Source organism: Magnolia sinica, chromosome 3 (assembly GCF_029962835.1).
Source record: "Magnolia sinica isolate HGM2019 chromosome 3, MsV1, whole genome shotgun sequence".
NCBI classification, from domain to species: domain Eukaryota; kingdom Viridiplantae; phylum Streptophyta; class Magnoliopsida; order Magnoliales; family Magnoliaceae; genus Magnolia; species Magnolia sinica.
Window position 1 is genome coordinate 35,356,753 of NC_080575.1, and position 22,917 is coordinate 35,379,669.

General features: G+C 41.6%; 1 protein-coding gene across 1 annotated transcript in view; it reads right to left on the bottom strand.

The window, feature by feature from the left end:
- LOC131239810 (uncharacterized) overlaps positions 1-22,917 on the bottom strand; it is a 49,352-nt gene that overhangs the window by 14,489 nt on the left and 11,946 nt on the right. The window contains exons 2-4 of the mRNA XM_058237686.1: positions 8,972-9,008; positions 8,616-8,852; positions 8,462-8,509 (exon numbers count right to left, since the gene is read on the bottom strand). Of these exons, the coding sequence (XP_058093669.1) occupies positions 8,462-8,509; positions 8,616-8,852; positions 8,972-9,008 (322 nt within the window). The remainder of the gene's footprint in view (positions 1-8,461; positions 8,510-8,615; positions 8,853-8,971; positions 9,009-22,917) is intronic.

A 22,917-nucleotide genomic window follows, 5' to 3' on the forward strand; every position in this document is an offset into this window, starting at 1 on the left:
TGAAACATCCAATCCTTTTGATAGGTTGGCCCAACAATGAGAAATATCATGTGCAAAAATCAGCCCCACTCACTCATTAGGTGAGCCACAACATAAAAAACAATTTTCTAGCAACTGATAAATAACAAAAAATAAAAATAAAAATACATGGGTGGTCCACTAGATGGGTGGGAAAATGGTCTAATTTTTTAATGAAACTTCAGGGACTGTCAAAAGAGACGTCAAGTACAACTGCAGAATCAACATCAATGTTGCAGGTTGTCAAGTACCATATCCTTCAATTCTGCGAGAAAACCACGTACCGCAACAAACTAAGAGATAGAAGACTAAAGGGAAAAAGAAAAGGGAAGGTGACAATTGACATCATGATCTCCTTTCACGCAGCAAGGGGCCCCCTCAAAAAGGGGGGAACAAGGTTTAGAGTAATGAAAAGCTAAAGAAGGCTCTAGGAAGACGTAGGTGGGAACCAGGAATATTGGCATGCATTCCCTAGCATGAGGAGACTTGACGTAATCGACACAAAATTTTCGTTCTTTTTTATTATTATTTATTTTTATTTTGTAAGTATTGACGCAGCATTTTCATGGTTTGGTATAAATTATGTTGAATAGTAACTTAATATTTAAATTAGGAATTTATAGTACCTTCCTAAGTGTTCACACATAAGGATATTTAACCTTTTTTTCTCCCAACTCATCATGCAAACATTATTGAATTATTTAGTCACATTGGTCTACTATATCTTTAACCTTTTAATCATTAAAAAAAAAAAAAAAAACTCCCTGAAGGCACTAATGACACAATGACACCACTTATTGAATTATTTAGTCACATCAGTCTACTCTAAAACAAATATCTGTCTGTTTAGCATTTATATATGTGTGTGTGTAAGCTGCCAGGTCTAACTGATAACATTAACAAGAGAAGAAAGAGATCCTATTGCTCTCTAGAGTTACCTATAGTCCTATGTTACATTAAAAAGAAGGACATGAATTCTGTGCCCCCAGGCACGGGAAGTTCTGTGGTCAGAAGCTGTGGGGCCCACAGAGATGCCCGTGACAAATCCACTCTGTCCATTAGTTTATAAACATCACAATAAGGCAGGAATCCAAGAATCAGCTAGATCCAAAACTCAAGTGGGCCACACCAAGTGAGACAACGGGGATTGAACACCCACCATTGGAAACTATGGGGGCCACAAAAATTTTGTATCAGGAGCCATAGATATTTTGTATCAGGATGATATTTGTTCCTACAGCTTATCTGAGTGGTAATAACCCTATGAATGGTTTGGATGGCATATAAGCATCATTGTCGGCTCTAAGCAGGTTTCAACGGTGAATGTTTTCATTATCACTCTTTCGTGTGGTGTGGCCCACGTGAGTTTTGGATCTGTGTTATCTTCAAATTCCTATCTTATTTTGATGTTTAGAAATTGATGGATGGAGTGGAATTATCACAGGCATCTCTAGGGGCCCCACACAACTTCTGACGACAGGAACTTTCTATGCCCAGGTGCACAGGCAGCTCGCATTCCAAAAAGAGTGTTATTGCTCTTTATGGTAACATACCAACTATGTCCTGCAAGTGTACTTTCATTTAGTGGTTTATGGCCTTTCATCTAGCATGTGCCAGCAGCTTATTTCCACTCATGATCTGAGCCATTTATTGAATGGAGGCATGCTATGGTAGTGATGTATGAAAAAGATTGAGGAAGTCCACATGCGACATACGTGGGAGTTCAATCAAATTGTTCATGTTCATACATTTTCTTCCAAATTTATGGACAATCTGATGTATGTAAGTACCCTATTTATGTACTTGTCCATTTAGAGAGTAGAAACTGTGGTGGACGGTTCTGATACTACATATGGTGCCAAGATGAGATCACACCCTGCGTGTAGATCTCCCATCCATTACACATGTGAGTTAGAGAAATGGCTCATGTGGCCTCTACTTAGGATGTGCCGTTTGTTGCCTACCAGTGGGGCCTACATGGTAAGTGGTCTAACGATCAGAACCGTCTAGGTCATGGACCCTATGATACAAAGACCAGCATGAGAAACTTAATCCAAATGGATGGCCGTATGGTAGAACATAGAACAATGAAAATAAAATTCCAATGGTTCTTGCTCAACTCTAAAAATCAGAGTTTATGATCATTACTGAAGAGTGATTTCAGGTACAATAAGTCAATACCTTACTTGCAGTGGCGATGAAAATATGGGTGGCTTAAATCACTCGGACATCTTAGAAAGTGGGCCACAGTGGGTGGCATCAGATAGTAGATCCAGAGTTGTGATAGAGGCAGAATGGCGGAATGAATGCCTACACCAACTTGGCCTTCCATAGTTCCATGGTTCCACTGCCTCTTCCAGTACAACAAAATGTTTAGGGAGACTGCACCATAAAGCTGTGGGGGCCACCCTGATCTGCACATTACATCCACTTCATCCATCATTTGTACAAGATGATGCTATGGTGTCATCCAAAAAATCAACCCAGTCTAGAACTCATGTGAGCCTTGCCACAGGAAAAAGTGGGATAGGGAGGCCTACCACTGACACATTCTCGGGCAAACCAAAGTTCTAAATCAGGCTTATGTTTTCTTTTTCCCTTCATGTTGGTGGTAATCACCTTCTGAACGGTTTGGATGGCATATAACATCATCGTGGGCCCCTGGAGGTTTTGAGTGGTGGGCGTCCTCATCCCTGCTGTTTCCGGTGCTGTGGAGAACTTGTTTTGTTGATTTGACTGATTTAGGATCCACATCCTAACATGAGCTGGTGCAAATGATGGATGGAGTGCATTTTGAACACAGATCACATTGAGCTCCATAAACTGGCTTTTGCACAGCTCAACAAATTCAGACCCCTTTCGCCAACCTACCCATTACATGCACCTTTTCACATCTGCCAACTTGACACATGTGAAGGAGATGTCATGCCTGCGCCTTTCTAGCACGTGCCTGTCATCCCTACTTTCATTAGCCACAACTGAAATGTGACTCTCTCTCTCTCTCTCTCTCTCTCTCTCTCTCATATACACTGTCTAAACACAAGTTTCTGAACACAAGCCGCAGAAACTTGTAGAAATGAGGCCTGAGAAAGTGAATACAAGCCAATGCATTGTCTTTAGCAGATGATAGATACCTAATAGTCACATCTGCTATGCAGTCAATAAGGGCCGTTTGGATACACCACCAAATAAGTTACTTTTTCTACTTGCAGCAGTAGATAAGTAACTTATTTGAGATAAGTTTGGTTTATGATCAATTATAAGTAGTTTTTATATTTAAAGTTACTTAATCACTTCAGTTTAATAAGTAGACATCAAGATAAGCTACTTAAGGCATAAGTAGCTTATCTTAAGTAACTTAACAATCCAAATGCTCCCCAAGTGACCATAAAATAAGGAGTCAACTGCAATGAATGTATGTTTGTGAGTTGTATACAGTGTTCTGTGTATTACTATATGCCGATATTATCAGTATAACATTCTTAATTGTAGAATTTCCAGGTTTCGGCGATATTTCGCTATGCATTGATAACTGAATGTATCACCAAAATATCACGTGTATCGTGCATATAAGTTCCAGGTATTGATTGTATCAGCGATTGCAATACAAGTTGTGATGGGGACATCACGCGCACACGCGCACTTACGCCGCCACCCCTACGCACGTATGTGCGTAGATGGAGGACCCCACCATCAATCTGCCTCGATGACGACGTCCAGGGAGGGCCTCCTAGTTAGATGACAAGTTTTGGTTCAGAAAAGTGGCCCGATAGTCAAGAAAAGCCCACCATGGGATCTCATGATCGTGGCCCACTCGTCGGATTGGTTTTATATTTTAAGTTTTGTTTATTGTTATTATTTAGAACATCGTGAACGCTTTAGATTTCCTTGTTTGATTTTTATTTTAGTTTACTTCATCGCCAAGTAATAGGTGTCGCACATGGTGCGAGTTTTTGGGTATAGGGTTCTCCCTATAAATAGGCACCCTTTGCAGTTCTTTTCATTCATTGAAGTTAATAAAAAAATTCCTGCTTTATTTTTCTGCTCTCTTCGTGAGTTGTGGAAGAATTCAAAAGTGGGTGTGAAGCCCTCCCTTTTCGAAGGGCTAACTACCGTGGTGCGAAGCCACATCGATCCCAATTCACCCCCATCTTCCATCATCTTTTTTTTTTCCATCTTCCCCCACCATCCATACTTCGAATTTGTCCTTTTGTTGCATCAGATTTCTTCATTGAAGCAGGTTTCCAGATTTCGGCCCACAGGCGAGCTGAAACTTCGGCGGAGCACCACGCACAAACCGTACGTCGGATCGAGCTGAAATTTGGAGGTTTTGGAGTCCATCCCTGGCCGACCAGGGCCAAGGTGGCCTTTTTCTGAATAGTGGGCCCCACACACTTGCGGCTGGGATCACACACACGTCCATCTGGACCATTGTTGCTGTCCACACGCGGGATCATCTTTTGGTTCAAGTTTTTATCTTCTTTTATCCTCTCATAGCCGTTTTTTTCATGAATCCTAACCCTATATTACATGATCCTTAATTGATTTGCCCCTTTTTATCACCTTAGGGTTCCTTGAATTGAAATTAGGGAATCCCTTGGATTAGGGACTGATTTTTATGCATGAGTAGTTGATTTTATTTCCCTTTGACATTGTTTGGTTTATAATTTTATTGGTCCAGTCCTAGCCTGTGTCGGCTTGGACCCGCATAGATTCCCCTTTAATTGAATGTTTGGATTTTCATGTGGGATGTGGAATTTGTGTGATTGTTTCTGAATTGGTGTGATCTAAGCCTGCAATCTTGCATATCATATTTAATTTTCCATGTCCTGCATCAAGTTGACATCCTCCTTTGCAACAGAGAACGTGCATAATCCAGAGGAAAAAAAAAATCCAAAAAAAAAGGGGGAAAAAAACTTTCCACTTTTCTTTCCACATCTGAGTTTGGGAGTGGCTTTCGGCACTCAGCTTCATTCCCTATGGATTAAATATCCCATCAACAAGGTATAGATTATTACAAAAAAAAAAAATTCTTTAATTTTATCATGGATTTCACTTCAAATCCACGTCTATGCATGATTCTCATGCATGAATCATGCATTGAAATTGATTTAAGTGGAAAATCGATAGATTGGGGATTGAAATGGAGAAATTTGGGAAAATCCAAAACTTTCCCATTTTCTTGCCAAAATCAAGTCATTTTGGGCCCAAATTTTAACATAATGATGAGAGTGGGCTGATCAATAGATTTGTGCTAATCTTTCAATTTTTCAATTTTTTTAATTATTTATATTTTTGAAAATTGAAAAAAAAAATTCTATTTAATTTGAAAAAAAATAAATTTCAACTTTTTTTTAAAGATTTCTAATTTGTTTTGATGTTTTCTTATTTATGTTTCATGTTTATGATCAATAGGTTGCATTTGTTGGTGGAAAATCAGTTTTTTTTAATATTACAAAATTTCGTTTATGTAAAATAAAAATATAAATAAATAAATAAATCCGTTTGATTGTTTTTTTGGTATGCATGGATGGATGGATCATGGATATGTGTGTGTGTGTGTGCACACGCGTGCATGGATCAATGGTTGGAGGGGTTGATTGGAAGGATGGATGGACCATGCGTGTGTGTGTGTGCATGGATGGTTGGATGGATGGATGGATCATGCATGTGTGCGTGTGTATGGATGCATGCATCGATGGATGGACCATGCATGCATGTGTGTGCATGGATGGATGGTTGATTGGATGGATGGATGATGCAAGAGTGCGTCTCTCTCTCTCTCTCTCTCTCTCTCTCTCTCTCTCTCTCTCTCTCTCTCTCTGTGTGCGTGTCATTGAACGCATGTATGAATGCATGCATGGATCAATGGATGGATGGATGGTTGGAAGGATGGAGACGAGGACTTCAAGCCACCTTGTAACTCCATGTGTGTGAGTGCGTGTGCATGTATGGATGGATGGATGGATCATGCAAACGTGTTTGTGTGTGTGTGTGTGTGTGTGTGTGTGTGTAAATGTACGCATGTATTAATGCATGCATGGATCAATGGATGGATGGATGGATGGATGGATGGTTAGATGAATGAAGATGAGGAGTTCGAGCCACCTCATAACTCCATGTGGGTATGAGGGATGGCCAAATATGTATGTTTTTTAGTTCTTTTAGTTTTAGATGTCTTAGTTATTGTTTGGTACTTGCATTTGTACTATATAAACTTATTTAGGTCACTATTGCACTGAATTCTTACAACAACATATCAAATGAAAACTTATTACCAGCGCATATTTTCTGCTTCTTTTTTTATTTTTATTCTTAAATATGCAAGCATGCTTATTTTTAGCATCTCTTGAAGTTTCACTAAAAGATCCCATGTTTTTCTCAAGTTTCTCAGTCAGTGATACATTTCTAGGTATCGGCAACAATATCAGCAATATCAATACATGTTTTCATATCCCCAGCTAGTGATACTTGTAACATAACTGATGGGAACATCATGCGCACAGGTGCACGCACACTACCACCACTACGCACGTACGTACGCAGAAGGAGGACCCCACCATCGATCTAGCTCGATGACAACATCCAGGGAAGGCCTCCTACCTAGAAGACAAGTTTTGGTTCAAAAAAAGTAGGCCCGATAGTCAAGAAAAGTCCATCATAGGATCTCATGATCGTGGCCCACTCGTTGGATTGATTTCATATTTTAGGTTTTGCTTATTGTTATTATTTACAACATCGTGAACGCTTTAGATTTCTTTGTTTGGTTTTTATTTTAGTTTACTTCATCGCCAAGTAATAGGTTGCGCACATGGTGCGAGTTTTTGGGGTATAGGGTTTTCCCTATAAATAGGCACCCCTTATAGTTCTTTTCATTCATTCAAGTTTAATAAAAATTTCTGCTTTATTTTTCTGCTCTCTTTGTGAGTTGTGGAAGAATTCAAAAGTGGGTGCAAAGCCCTCCCTTCTTCGAAGGGCTAACTACCGTAGTGCGAAGCCACATCTATCCTCATCTGCCCCTACCATCTTCCATCTATATCTCTCATCTTCTATCATCATTATTGCTTTGAATTTCCCAGCTTTTGCAGCTATTCATCCCCCTACAGCCAATTTCCAAAATCTAGACCTGTAGGAGGGCTGAAACTTAGGTGGAGCACTACGCCTCGACCTTACGTCGGATCGTCGTCAAGCTTGGAGGGATTGGAGGTCTCCCCTAGCCAACCAAGGCTTAGGTGTTACTTTGGGGAGGTGGATTTCCATCATACGTGCGGCCAGCCCACCCGCACATGTGCGTCAGCCCCGGACCACCATCTGCACGCAGGAGCTTTCTCCGGGTCAGGTTTTCCTCTGGTTTTCCTCTTTTCATTCCTATTTCGTAAACCCTAGCCTTAGTTTGTATTAGCCCTAATTTATTTGCCCCTTTTTTTTTCACCCTAGGGTTCCTTGAATTGAAATTGAGGAATCTCTTAGATTAGGGACTGATTTTTATGCATGTGTGGTTGATTTCTATTTCCCTTTGACATCATTTGGTTTATAATTTTATTGGTCCAATTCTAGCCTGTGTCGGCCTGGACCCACATAGATTCCCCTTTTTAATTGAATGATTTGGATTGTCATGTGGGATGTGGAATTTGTGTAACTGTTTCTAAATTAGTATGATCTAAGCCTGAATTCTTAGTATGATCTAAGCCTGAATTCTTGCATCTCATACTTAAATTTCATGTCCTGCATCAGTAACAATACTGATACTACAAAAACTGATTGTGTAGGAATGAAAAGTGAAAATACTACGCAATATTCGTTAGAAAATAAATGGTACTTAACCATTGCAGTTATCGCTGACACTAGAAGACATAGGTACTGTTGAAGCACCACCAAGTTGACATTAGGGTGAATATGCTGGTGGCATGACTTCATTTTGAACGTAGCAAGCATCTTGGGTGGTGTAGGAAACGAAACCCAAATGGGAAGGTTATCAGCTTTCCATTTTTCTGCACCTCAAAAATAATATTCTTTTAGTTTAGGGTACTACTCGGAATGACCAAGATATTATTTTGGCAGAAAAACATTCCACCAGAACTGGTTTCTCAAGTTACTTCCAAATGAACCCGTAAGGAAATGAAGGCATATAAAGTAGATAAAACACGTTCTATGAAGAGAGATTCCCAGTAGCTGTTTTCTGCTACATGATCCAATAATGACAGATTCCAAGTAGCTGTTATCTGCTACATGATCCGATAATGACTATGTGAAATACACCGTCTGCAGACAAACTGACAAGTACACATGCATGTTAATTAACAACATAATGAATAAGTTGGTCCAGTAACGTTAACTGACAAGCGGAATAGATTTTCATGCAAGTCTATTCCAATACAAAGTTCAAGATATTTCCATCAATTAATTTGCAATAAATGCAGAAAGCCAGAGCAGAAATACTTACATGAATAACCAGCACGGGACAATTAACCAGTGGGATTTTGTCAATATTCTGCACAATATATAATGAAAAATAATGTTTAAACACATAAAATAAGCATGCATACTGAAACTGAAGAGAGAGAAACAAGCAGCAGAGGTTATGATATGAAAGTAACCTTGTATATATCAAACCAATATGTACGCTTCACAGGATACATGACTCTTAACCCTGAAAGTATTGGACTATGCAGAACTACAGCTCTTAACCGAGGCAAGCGAGCCGCTATATCCAACGTTGGCCCACTTCCAACAGATTGACCATAAAGGATAATGTCTTCTTCCTTTGCACCATAGTTCTCTTCAAGGCACTTATAGGCAGCCTCAATATCTGCATAAGTGTTCTGCTCACTTGGCTGCCACAAAGAATATACATGAATGTAAGATGCCGTTTTCATGTAATATCATCTTGCAACACAATCTACAAAACATGAGATTTTCATCTAAATATATTTCAAGAAAAACTGCAACTGACCTTTCCAGATGATTGCCCATACCCGGAATAATCGTACCTACATGAAATTCCAACAATTGCCAAGAACCATAAGTGCTCTCCTCACAAAACAAATCAGAGTAGATAGAATCTAGATACATGTTTCATCAATGTTGGAGTAGTTATTTAAAGAAAATTGGCATTTCAACACCAAGTATTAGACAAAGACTTTGGTCCCAATATGTATGGCAACATGCCTAAATGGTCAAAACCTCATTTTATCTTTTACTTACGCTTTAGCACTTTTTGTGTAAACTTAATATTAATATTCTTCTATATGAATGCTTTAGCACTTTTTTAGTGTAAAATTAATGTTAATATTCTTCTATTTGTGAAGAGATCTTACAAGGTCTATCTACAAATGTCAAATGTGGACTGGGTCAGGTTTAGCATAAGCCCAAGTTTCGATTATTAATCAGGCCAAAAAAAGAGGTCCAGACTATCATCTCATAACTGGGCCTTTGATTTCATGCCCAAGTCCACCAATTAACATCAATAATGGGCCTGTATCAAGCTCGGATCAGGCATATGTTAGAGTATGACGAATTAACCACTTGCTCTAAAAGCTCGAACTGTTAGCGTATGGCGAATTAATCCCTTTATCTCATAGCCCAGGCCCCACATCTCATGGGTTAGGACCACGGCCGAACCCCCTTCGTGGGCCCCAAATCACATGGGCCACTCACCCCGAGTGTGTCCCTGCATCCGACGGGGTACCCCACTCGAGCCCGGTGTGAAATGCGCATTAATCACCGCCGATGAGGAGTCTCGAACACAAGACCTCCCCCGTGGGCCCCAAATCACATGGGTCACCTACCCCGAGTGTGTCCCCGCATCCCACGGGCTACCCCACTCGAGCCTGGTGTGAAAATGCCCCTGCATTATTCCGTCTCGTGTAAATTTGCAACTCTTTAGCAAGAGCACTCGTATCCTATAAAGCTAACAGGACCTCTAGAGCCCATATCCTGTAAGTTAATGGTATCGCTAGAGTGAAAAACATATGGTGGTACGGGACCACGAAGAAACAATGAGTCCGTCCTCTCTTCACCAGCATTTTCCCATGAAGAGAGGAAGCACGAGAAGCGAAGAAAGTAATAGATTCATGAAAGGTAACATCCATGGACACAAGATGTCGTCGAGCAGTAGGATGATAGCACTAATAAGTAATAGCCCTTTTAAGAGTCAAAATACCCAAGGAAGACACATTGAGAGCCTTCAGAAGTTTAGTGTGTGATTGGTTGTGAATATAGACAACACACAGACAACCAAAGACTTTAAAATGGATTGGAGATAACGGATGTGTAAGTTCTAATATGCTAAGCACATATGTACTTGTCAAATTTCATGGACAAAATATGGTATGGATCTTCAGCACACTTCAGTTCTCTACAACACTTTAAGAGTGCGACTCCACATCTCAAGAATTGAAAGTTCGGAATGATTCCAAGAGTAAGATCAAGTGTATGCCAACCTACAGGTAAAAATGACCTTAGAAAAGACCATAGGATAGAGTACTTGATCATGGTTTTTAAAACTTTAAATTGTGAAATTTTTTTATGAAAATTTGAGGATGTTCGGCCAGCCCGACCCTGGGTTTGGCTAACCGAATTCAACTCGGGTCAGCCCGACATCAGCCTAGGTCAAGTTTCCAGCAACTTGAAATGTAAAATCACTTGCAAGTTCAGCCAAACCCTGGGTTCGGCCAGCCGAACTTAGCTTGGGTCAGCCCAAGGGTGACCCGGGTCAAGTTTCCAGCAATGCATTATTTCGGATTTCAGGGGAATTTTGCTAGCTGATTTTTTTTTATAAAATCAAATATCGCGAAATCTGAGAGCCGTTGGAACAGTATCGTGGAAATCCGGCCAGCCGAAGAAAATCTTAGGTTGACCAAAAGACCAAAACCTTTGGCTAAATACAGACCTTTTCTCATTGCTTTAAACACGAAAAAGTGAGATAATTCTTCCTCAAGTAAAGAGAGAAACTCTAGTACTTTTCCAAGCAATTTGTGTGGTAATTCTTATTTTATTTATAACTTATTCAATTCCCTTTCTCAAGTAGATTTTAAATCAATTAGAAAGTAAGCAATACTCAACTTGAGATTAGAGAATTGAATCTGCAACTTTTAGAGTTTTATTCCTTTAGTAGTTATATATCCCTAGATCATTTCTGGTTGAGCATACATTGATTCATCATCATCCAAGAAAGAAGATCGCTGCATTGTTTGAAGCATCTACTTCATCTGTATCTTCGCATCGATGTTTCGTCTTCAAGAAGATAAGTATCTATTTTAATTAAATTTATGTCATTTGGGTTTGTTGAGATTGCCCGGAAATCTCATTGGGTTGTATAGTGGTTAGCTCGTGAAAATCACTTGAGGTTTTATTGTGATAAGCCCGTGAAAATCACAAAAATTGTAAGAGATTGTTGAAGTGATCCTGTGAAAATCTTGAAACTAGTAGAAAGCTAAAATTACATGGAATAGTAATTTTAGGAGTGGAGTAGGTGTATGTTAAACACCGAAGTACTATAATTCTATATGTATTGTGATGATTGTTAATCTTATTCTCTCATTTTATTATTTTGAAAGATTGGTTTCAAGGACGTCGTGAAATAAGGTTGGCATGCCTAAAGTTTTATGCGAAAGTTGTCATACGACTTAGTTGAAATCAAGGTTTCAAGATCTTTTACGATTGAGAATATATTTTCCACAATTGATTATCAAGAATTTGTTTAGTCCTATTCACCCCCCTCTCTCCTCTAGGACATCTGTAGCTCATCTTTCAGGATGACTAGGGATAAGAACCGAAATAGGAGATTTAAAGCCAAGAACCCGAGAAGGCACCAAAATCCATGATAAATCAAAACGATTTGGACAATGATTGTCTTCTTCCAATCTAACCACCCTGATTGCACAACTGTTGAAGCTAGCAATACGGTTAGATGACGTCGGCACCTGTAGACTGCACTTTGAATCCTCTCTAATCCTCCTCCGTTAAACCCCTATGATGATCTTGATGCGTTGATACCAAGATGAAAGATTAAAACCTTTGAAATAATGAAAGAAGAGAGGAGGAAAGCAGGAAGAAAGAAAGAAGAAGAGGAAAAAGAGGAGAATGGGGAGACAAAAACGTGAATTCTCTCACGTCTCTCCCTTATTTTATTAGAAAGTGTAATCATAGGAAAATGATTTTAAAAAAAACACCCGACTATGAGGATATTCCCCTCACACATATATACACATACCAACTTAACCAAATACACTCAAAACACCCTTACATCTCAACAGTCTTTAAGTAGGCCGCTTGAGGCACTTGTCTGCAACTAAGGATTTGGATGTGCAGATTGTCAAGATTGAGCATACATGGTGGGCCCATTGTAAAGTGGTCATACACATGAACTATAGGGCCTTAGTGTACCTTATCTCTCAAGTCACAAGGTGAGAGAATGAAGGATGGACTTCTAACACAAAACACAAGTGTGGAGACGTGAGGCTCTACGAGTACCTTGATGGGAAGGAGTCAAAAGGACGATTTATTTAAGTAGCTCTTAGTCCCCTAACCCGCTCAAAATCTAGAGTATAAAAGGCCCCATTGAATGGTTCTTACAAGGGTGAGGAGGAGGTGGAAGTGTTGAGTGCATTTGTATGGTTTCAAGCTCTATCTATGGACAGAATTCTAGGTAATCTTTCCTTTGATTGTCTTCATGATGGATGCATGGTGTCCTGGCAAAAGAAACCATATCAGCCCATAGTTGCATGAAGCGTGAAGCGACACAACAACGCATTTGGGTGTGGGAGCAGGGGAACCACCTGCTTCAAAATGCTATCAAGTATAAAAGGCTAAAAACGGGAGTGATAGCACAAAGTCCGCAGTGAGATTTGATGTGGGAGCAGCACAATTTAGAAGGATCCTGCAATTAAGGACGGGCCTGAATTGAAAATTTTGCAAAACCTAGGCCCGGGCCCGACACATTTATTGACTGGACCTCAAATCTGGCCCATATCTGATCCGTGAGGCATCTGCTACAGGTATATGCCAACCATACTGGGCCAAGACCTGAAACCTGGTGAGCCTGCCCGGCCCACTGCCACCCTAAACAATGTTTAGATGTTTTTATACGATACCGCCAACATTAAGCATTTTCTTTATGTGATGTTATATTTCATAGACTGTCAGCAAATTGGTTTTCTTTTTTTTCTTTTTTCTTTTTTTTTTTTTGCCTATATCCAACACATACACAATCACTTCAGCAAGCGTCATATCTCATGCTTAGGACCAGGTGCATCTTTGGACTTCCATAACTTCCAGTAATAATGAAGAATCATACTAAAGGGTTTCTCTCAAAGAGCAGATGTACTTTACCACATTCTGTATAACTCCAAGGATAGATCAGTTTCCCTAAATGCAAAACATGACAATGGCCCAAATATATTCAAAAGGCTTCTACCAATGGATGCCACCAATGCTAGTGGAGTATGGATAATGGTGTTGGGTGGTTGTCGGACTCACTTGGCCACCAAGTCCCAAGGTATGGGAATGGGCATGCGGCTGTATGTTTACTATTTTATTTATTATTTAAACAGAGTAAGAAGAAATATTTACTATTAAAATATTCACATCATACTTTTATAGTTTAATAACTTATTAATATTTGGGTACAAATGAGCTATATCAGACATGAACCTAAAATGTAACCAATTACCATATGATGTCATATACCAGATGGGCATGATCCATGTATCCTAGCATGCCCTGATGCTTTTCTTTAAAAAGGAAAAAAAAAAATGCTACAAAAAGAAGGAGAGATTCCAACAAGATTTCATGACCCCATGGAAAAAACAAGAAGAAGAAATACGACAAAGGAATTTGATTTTTAATGGCAAAAGCAATCTCATAATGTAAACCGAGAGGAGCTGAAAGCGTTTTTGTATTTGAGACAACCCAAAGGGATTGAATATATAGAGATTACAATCATCTATACAAGGAAAATAATAAAAGCAGAATCCTCTACCTATGGAAACAAACTATACAAGGGTCAAGGTATACTAGCTATATAAGGTATGTGAGTCTGTCTAACATCCCCCCTCAAGCTAATGCTGGTCATCGACAAGTAATAGTTTGCCAACTAGAAATGAGTGACGTGCAAAAGTGAGGAACTTGGTGAGAATGTCGGCAATCTGATCATGGGATGCAATATGTGGAAGAGAAATGAGCCCAGACTGAAATTTCTCCCAGATAAAGTGATAGTCAACTTCAATATGCTTCGTCCGTTCATGAAAAACCGGATTAAAGGCAATCTGAATAGCACTTAGACTGTCGACATGGAGTGGAGTAGGATTCTACAGAGGAATGCACAAGTCGGAAAGAAGTCCACGTAACTAGACAAGCTCACTACACACAGCGGACATCGCCTGATACTCGGCTTCTGTGCTCCATTTGGAAACAGTGGCCTGCTTCTTACACTTCCAAGAGATGAGAGAAGTGCCAAGAAAAACACAGTAACCAGTGGTAGATCTTCGTGTGAGAGCGCAACCGACCCAATCAGCATCCGAATAAGCACGAAGGTCTAGAGTCGCTGTGGAGGAGAAGAACAGTGATCAATCTAAACTTCCACGTAAGTACCATAGGATGCACAACACCGCAGTCATATGAAGAGTCCGAGGAGCAGAAACAAACTGACTGACGACTTGGACGGCGTATGCAATATCAGGGCGAGTCATAGTTAAGCAAACCAGACTCCCAACCAAACGACGGTATAAGTCAGGCTGTGCACGTAGATCACCATCGTCACGGCCATATTGAACATTAAGTTCTAAGGGAGTCTAAACTGACTTCTGATCCGTCAATGATAACAAGGCGAGAAGATCCTCAGTATATTTATGCTGGCTAACCAGGATCCCACGTTTAGAACGTGAAAATTCAAGCCCAAGAAAGTATGTGAGATAACCGAGGTCTTTCATCTCGAAGGATGATTGCAGAACTTCCTTTAAAGCCGAGATGCCAGTAGTATCGCTACCAGTCAGAAGTAGGTCATCAACATAGACGAGAACAATGACAATTCCGTGAACAGTGGTACGCAAAAATAAGGAAGGGTCATGACCACTTTGAGTAAAGTCAGCACCTGTAACAACATCGTGAAAGCGTTGGAACCATGCCCGAGGTGCCTGTTTGAGGCCATACAGGGCTTTCTTCAGGCGACATACCTTATTGTCAGGAATTAAAGAACCAGGAGGAGGTTTCAAATAAACGGTTTCATGGAGGTCTCCATGAAGAAAAGCATTTTTCACATTCATCTGAGCAAGTGGCCAAGAGTGATGCAGGACATGAAATTTAAGTATGAGATGCAAGAATTCAGTCTTAGATCATACCAATTCAGAAACAGTTACACAAATTCCACATCCCACATAACAATCCAAATCATTCAATTAAAAAGGGGAATCTATGAGAGTCTAGGCCGACACAGGCTAGGACTGGACCAATAAAAATTATAAACTAAACGATGTCAAAGGGAAATAGAAATCAACCACACATGCATAAAAATCAGTCCCTAATCCAAGGGATTCCCCAATTTCAATTCAAGGAACCCTAGGGTGAAAAAAGGGACAAATAAATTAGGGTTAATGCAAACTAAGGCTAGGGTTTAGAAAATATGAATAAAAAGAGGAAAACCTGACTCGGAGAAAGCTCCTGCGTGCAGATGGTGACCCGGGGCTGACGCACGTGCGCGGGTGGGCTGACCGCACGTGTGATGGAAGCCCGCCTCCCCAAAGTGACACCTAGGCCCTTGTCAGCCAGGGGAGACCTCCAATCCCTCCAAGTTTGACGACAATCCGACGTAAGGTCGAAGCGTAGTGCTCCGCCAAAGTTTCAGCCTTCCTACAGGTCCAGATTTTAGAAACTGACTGTAGGGGGATGAATATCTGCAAAAACTAGGAAATTCAAAGCAATAATGATGATAGAAGATGAGAGATATGGATGGAAGAGGGTAAGGACGGATGGAGATAGATGTTGCTTCGCACCACGGTAGTTAGCCCTTCGAAGAATGGAGGGCTTCGCACCCACTTTTGAATTCTTCCACAACTCACGAAGAGAGTAGAAAAATAAAGCAGGAATTTTTATTAAACTTGAATGAATGAAAAGAACTACAAGGGGTGCCTATTTATAGGGAAAACCCTATACCCCAAAAACTCGCACCATGTGCGCAACCTATTACTTGGCGATGAAGTAAACTAAAAGAAAAACCAAACAAAGAAATCTAAAGCGTTCACGATATTCTAAATAATAACAATAAACAAAATCTAAAATATGAAATCAATCCGACGAGTGGGCCACGATCATGAGATCCCATGATGGGCTTTTCTTGACTATCAAGTCCACTTTTTTTGAACCAAAACTTGTCTTCTAGCTAAGAGGCCCTCCCTGGACGTCGTCATCGAACCAGATTGATGGTGGAGTCTACGTACGTACGTGCGTAGGGGTGGTGGTGTGCGTGCGCGTGTAGAGGGCATGTGGGAGTGCGTGTGCACGATGTCCTCATCAACTCTCTCCAGCTGCGAAGATTTCGCCACTGACAAAATAAAACTCCTGAACCGCTCTAGGATATCAGGATCAAGTCTCTAATGCTCCTCCTCAGTGAGTCACCTGCTGTTTGAAGCTGGGCATGACTTCCATTTAACTAAGTACTTCTGAAACCCACCATCCGACGTGGAAACTATCTCATGGTTCAAAATATCCTCTATTTCCTCTCTAGGTATGTGAAGGCTAGGTATGGGAGGCAGAGACTGGGATGAAAGGTCGGGAAGAGGCCATGGATCAAAGGGTAAATCTGGAGAATCAAGATGGGTGGGCGAAGGGCCGGACAAAGTATCAGTGGGTCCCTGAAAAGCAACTAGATCCTCCACATTGAATGTGGAACTAATTCCCATGGAAGGCGGAAGATCTACCTCATACGCATTGAGGTCGTTTCGCTTTATAATTTTGAAAGGCTCAGCGCTACGCGCGTGTAACTTACAAACGGCCCCTAGAGGGTACCGCTCGGGCCTGATGCGAACCATCACAGAGTCCCCAATATTGAACTATTTGAAACATCTGTGTTGGTCTGCAGAAAATTTGTAACGTTCATTACTAGTAGTGATCTTTCGTTTGATTTCTTAGATGCAATGAATGTACGTGATGTGCAAAAGACTCTACAAACTCTGATGGCCTATGGGACAATGACAATGAGATAAGATCAATAGGCTTCCTAGGCTTGTAACCAGTAACGACTTCAAAAGAACTTGGACCTATGGACCTATTGACAGAACTATTGTATGCAAACTCGGCTATGGGTAGTACGGCGTCCCATGTCTTGGTATGCTCCCCTACTAAACATCGAAGTAAACTCCCTAGGCTCCTATTAACCACCTCAGTCTGGCTCTCGGTCTGAGGGTGGTAGGCAGAAGAAAATTGGAGCCTAGTATTCATCATGTGTCATAATGTCTTCAAAAAGTAACTCATGAATCTCACGTCACGGTCAGACACAATGGTTTTTGGTAACCCATGCAGTTTGACGACCTCACTAAAGAACAGCTTGGCAACATGAGATGCGTCGGAGGTCTTAGAACAAGGAATGAGGTGGACCATTTTAGAGAAATGGTCCACGACAACAAATATGGAGTCATGCTTCCGAATAGTCTTAGGAAGTCCAAGCACAAAGTCCATACTGATGTCCTGCCAAGGGATGAATGAGACTAGCAAATGTGTATATAATCATGTATTCTGTTTCCTTTACTTTGTAAGTTGACAAGTACGACATTGCCCTATAATTTTGGCTACGTCCCGCTTGAGGCTTGGCCAATGAAATTTATCCTCCACTAGGGCAATGATCTTGTCACGACCGAAATGACCCGCGACCCCTCTTGAATGTAACTCCCAGACAAGAAAATCGCAAAGGGAGGTGCGTGGTATGCACAAGTGGTCATTCCTAAACAAATATCCGTCCAAAATCAAATATTCACTGTTAGCTCCTGACAGACTCTCTAATGAAGACGCATACACAACCCAAAATCTGGATACTCAGAATACTCTTCTTTGATGCGCTCAAGGCCCATAACTTCAACGCTCATAGAGTTGAGTAATGCGACTCGACGACTCAACAAGTCGGTAGGCTTATGCTCTACATCGGCCTTGTGCTTAAGCACAAAAGTGTACTCTTGAAGGAATTAAACCCACTTGGCGTGCCTGGGGCTTAATTTCTTCTGAGAGTTTAAGTATCTCAAGGCATCGTGATCTGAGAACAAGACAAATTCTTACGGCAATAGGTAATGTCGTCAATGGCATAGTGATTGCACTACCGCGTAGAATTCCTTGTCATAGGTGGGATATCTTTGTTTCGCTTCATTCAGTTTCTCACTAAAAAAGGCAACAGGGTGCCCTTCCTAGCTAAATACTCCTCCTATGCCGACTCCTGACACATCACATGCGACTGCAAAAGCTTTTGAAAATCTGGAAGTCGCGTGACTGGAGGTTCGGTCATCTTGACATTTATCTCCTTGAAGGCCTTCAAGGCAGTCTTTGTCCATTGAAACTCTCTTTTTTTTATGCAGTCCGTGATGGGAGCCACAATGGAACTGAAGCCTCGAATAAACTGCCTATAAAAAGTGGCTAAGCCATGAAAGCTACGCACCTCATGAATATTGCGGTGTTCAGGCCAATTAACGATGGCCTTGACCTTCTCGGGATCTGCCGATACGCCCTCAGCTAACACAATAAAACCTAAGAAGATCACACTACTAGACAAGAACGCGCACTTCTTTAGGTTGACGTACAACTTCTCGACCCTAAGGATCCCACAAACCTGCCTCAAATGGTTGAGGTGTTGCTCCTTAGTCATGCTATAAATCAAGATATCATCAAAGTATACGACCAGGAACTTCCCCATGAAGGTTCTCAACACTTGGGTCATCACAAGCATGAAAGTGGTTGGGGCATTAGTTAACCCAAAAGGCATAACTAGTCACTCATATAGCCCATCATTCGTCTTGAAGGCCGTCTTCCACTCATCACCAGGGCGTATATGGATTTAGTAATACCCACTTTTGAAGTCAATTTTTTAGAAGATAGTAGCATTGGCCATCATATCTAGCATGTCATCAAGACGCGGTATGGGAAACCGATACTTGAATGTGATTTTGTTAATGGCCCTAATATCAACACATCCTCCATGTGTCATCCTTCTTAGGTGTAGGAAGGGTGGGTACGGCACACGGACTCATGCTCTCTCGAATGAAACCCTTCTCTAGGAGTTCATAAATCTACTTCTTCAACTCAGCGTGCTCCTTTAGGTTCATTCTGTAATGCGGGAGATTTGGTAGAGTCGCCTTAGGGATTAAATCAATGGCATGTTGTATATCCCTTATAGGGGGAAGCTCATTTGGTAGATCATCAGGAAAGACATCACGAAACTCATATACTACCTGAATGGCCTCAGTGGGTAACTCTACGCTAGTCTCTGGTACACTCTCCCTAACCACAAGGGCGTATATCATCGAGTCCGCCTCCGTCTCTCGCTCAAAGTCTTTGGCATTCAAAATATGGAGCGGTTTAGACTTGGACTTCGACTCCTTCACTTCTTTTGGGCCGCTCACACCACTCTCTGTGGTGAACTCTTTTCCAGTTGTATTCTTGGGTGGCAGAGGATTTAGCTTGACCTTCTTGCCCTCAAACCAGAATGTACACACATTTGAACGTCCAAATATGGTAACATCCCTGTCATAGAGCCACGGCCTACCCAGAATGATATGGCCCACATTCATAGGAACAACATCACACCAAATTGTCTTTATATGATCCAAACTGAATAGGGACAAAACAGCAGTGCGAGACAGGAATGGATGTTTCATCAACCCAGGAGCCTCTATAAGGCTGAGGATGGGCTTCCAGCTTCAAGCCCAAGCGACTCACGGTGCTAGTCGATGCCACGTTGGCACAACTACCACTATCCACGATCATCTTACAGCTCTTTTCCCAACATTTTGCATAAGTGTAGAAGATCGTGTTGCGGCGCCAGTCATCAGTGTTCTTGGCTTGAGCCAGGGCACAACGCACAATTGCGAGGGTCACACTCTTGTGCTCCCTCTTCCTCATCACTAGGGGTTTCAACTGGCTCATATTCCTCCTGACTATCACTCTCTGGGGGCACTACTTCTACTTGCCCATCAATAAGGAGTATTTTGGTGCCCTCTCTCGTGCCACACTGGTGAGCAAAATGACCAAACCCCTGACACCTAAAACACCTAGTGGTCATACTTCCACGTGAACTAGACCCAACAATCTCTTTACCCTTATCATCCTTAGGTCTGGGCTGAACATTAGAGGAAGGTTTGTTTTGGAATCCCGTGTTAGGTCTAGCCCCAGAGGGGTTGGCCTTAGCACCGGATTCGCGGAAGTCAAACTGCCTTCCCATAGATGCTTTAAGGTATTGCTCGACATCTAACACTACTTGGTACAATTGTTCAATAGTGTCTATCTCTTTGACGAGCAATTCTCTCCTGATGTTAGGACGGAGGCCCGTTTTGAAACGAGCAAGGGTAAGTACTGGGTCCTCGTCAACCTCACAGCGAGTCGAGTATTCTTTAAACTTCTCGATATAGTCCGCAACACTCATGGAACCCTGTAGAAGAGACTGCCACTCCTCAATCAATTGTAAGCGATAAGAGAAAGGGAGGTACTTTTCTTTAAACGTTTCTTTCATCTCTACCCAATGAACTATTGGGAGTTCTCTCGCTCTTTCTTTCTTTCGCTCAACCGTCGCCCAAAACCTCTTTGCTTGACCCACAAGCTTCATCTTGGCAAATCGGACTCGTCGAGCATCCGACATATCATACTACTCAAAATAGTGGTCCATATCTGCCAGCCAATCTAGAAAGGCTTTAGGGTCCAAGTGGCCATCAAATGTAGGGGCATCTACCCTAACTCCCTTGAGGAGTTGTGCATCTGGGTCATATTGATCATGATGTCCCTCAGGGGGTAGGTGCACAGGCACGCGCCCATGACCAGCTCCTTGGCCGCCTCCATTCCTTGGTCTAACCTCTTAACCAACTGCCTGAGATTGGGCATCCTCCAGAGTGGTGGGGTTTACCCCGAAGGAGGCCTCTATTTCTGCAAGACGTTTATCTATACGTTGTTCCAAGTGCTTATTCAAGGACTCAACTTGTTGGGCTAACTTGGCCACTGTTTCTTGCAGTTGCTCCATGTTTAGTGTGGGGTGCAAACCGAAACCACGACCTGTACGTGTGGGCATAGACTAACTTGCTCAACCTAAGGACCTGCTATGGCAACTATATGCGTCTAAAAACTAAATGACCCTACGAGACTCTATATGAAGGAGACTACACACCGTTACTAAAATTCAGCTATAGATGATGGACTAAATGCATGAAAGACTTAAACAAACTAAACCCTAAATATGTGGTGAATTCCCCTACAAGAACCCTAGGCTCTGATACCAAATTTGATGCAAGACATGAAATTTAAGTATGAGATGCAAGAATTCAGTCTTAGATCATACTAATTCAGAAACAGTTACACAAATTCCACATCCCACATGACAATCCAAATCATTCAATTAAAAAAGGGAATCTATGTGGGTCCAAGCCGACACAGGCTAGGACTGGACCAATAAAAATTATAAACTAAACGATATCAAAGGGATATAGAAATCAACCACACATGCATAAAAATCAGTCCCTAATCCAAGGGATTCCCCAATTTCAATTCAAGGACCCCTAGGATGAAAAAAGAGGCAAATAAATTAGGGCTAATACAAACTAAGGCTAGGGTTTAGGAAATACGAATGAAAATAGGAAAACCAGAGGAAAACCTGACTCGGAGAAAGCTCCTGCGTGCAGATGGTGACCCGGGGCTGACGCACGTGCGCGGGTGGGCTGACCGCACGTGTGATGGAACCCGCCTCCCCAAAGTGACACCTAAGCCTTGGTCGGCCAGGGGAGACCTCCAATCCCTCCAAGTTTGACGACAATCCGACGTAAGGTCAAAGTGTAGTGCTCCGCTGAAGTTTCAGCCTTCCTACAGGTCCAGATTTTGAAAACTGGCTGTAGGGGGTGAATAGCTGCAAAAGCTAGGAAATTCAAAGCAATAATGATGATAGAAGATGAGAGATATGGATGGAAGAGAATAGGGGCGGATGGGGATAGATGTGGCTTCGCACCACGGTAGTTAGCCCTTCGAAGAAGGGAGGACTTCGCACCCACTTTTGAATTCTTCCACAACTCACGAAGAGAGTAGAAAAATAAAGCAGGAATTTTTATTAAACTTGAATGAATGAAAAGAACTACAAGGGGTGCCTATTTATAGGGAAAACCCTATACCCCAAAAACTCGCACCATGTGCGCAACCTATTACTTGGCGATGAAGTAAACTAAAATAAAAACCAAACAAAGAAATCTAAAGCGCTCACGATGTTCTAAATAATAACAATAAGCAAAACCTAAAATATGAAATCAATCCGATGAGTGGGCCACGATCATGAGATCCCATGATGGGCTTTTCTTGACTACCGGGCCCACTTTTTTTGAACAAAAACTTGTCTTCTAGCTAAGAGGCCCTCCCTGGACGTCGTCATCGAGCCAGATCGATGGTGGAGTCCTCCTGCGTACGTACATGCGTAGGGGTGGTGGTGTGCGTGCGCGTGTTGGCGGAGTGCGGGCGTGCGTGTGCACGACGTCCTCATCAAAGAGGGAACAGAAAATATTGCCAGAAGATTAAGAACAGCTTTCATCTTGGCCACGGGAGCGAATGTCTCATCATAATCAATTCCGTATTCCTGTTTGTATCCCTGAGCGACAAGTCGAGCCTTGTATCGATCCAATGATCCATCAGACTTGAGCTTGACGGAATAAATCCATTTGTTACCAATTAGCTGTTTGTCAG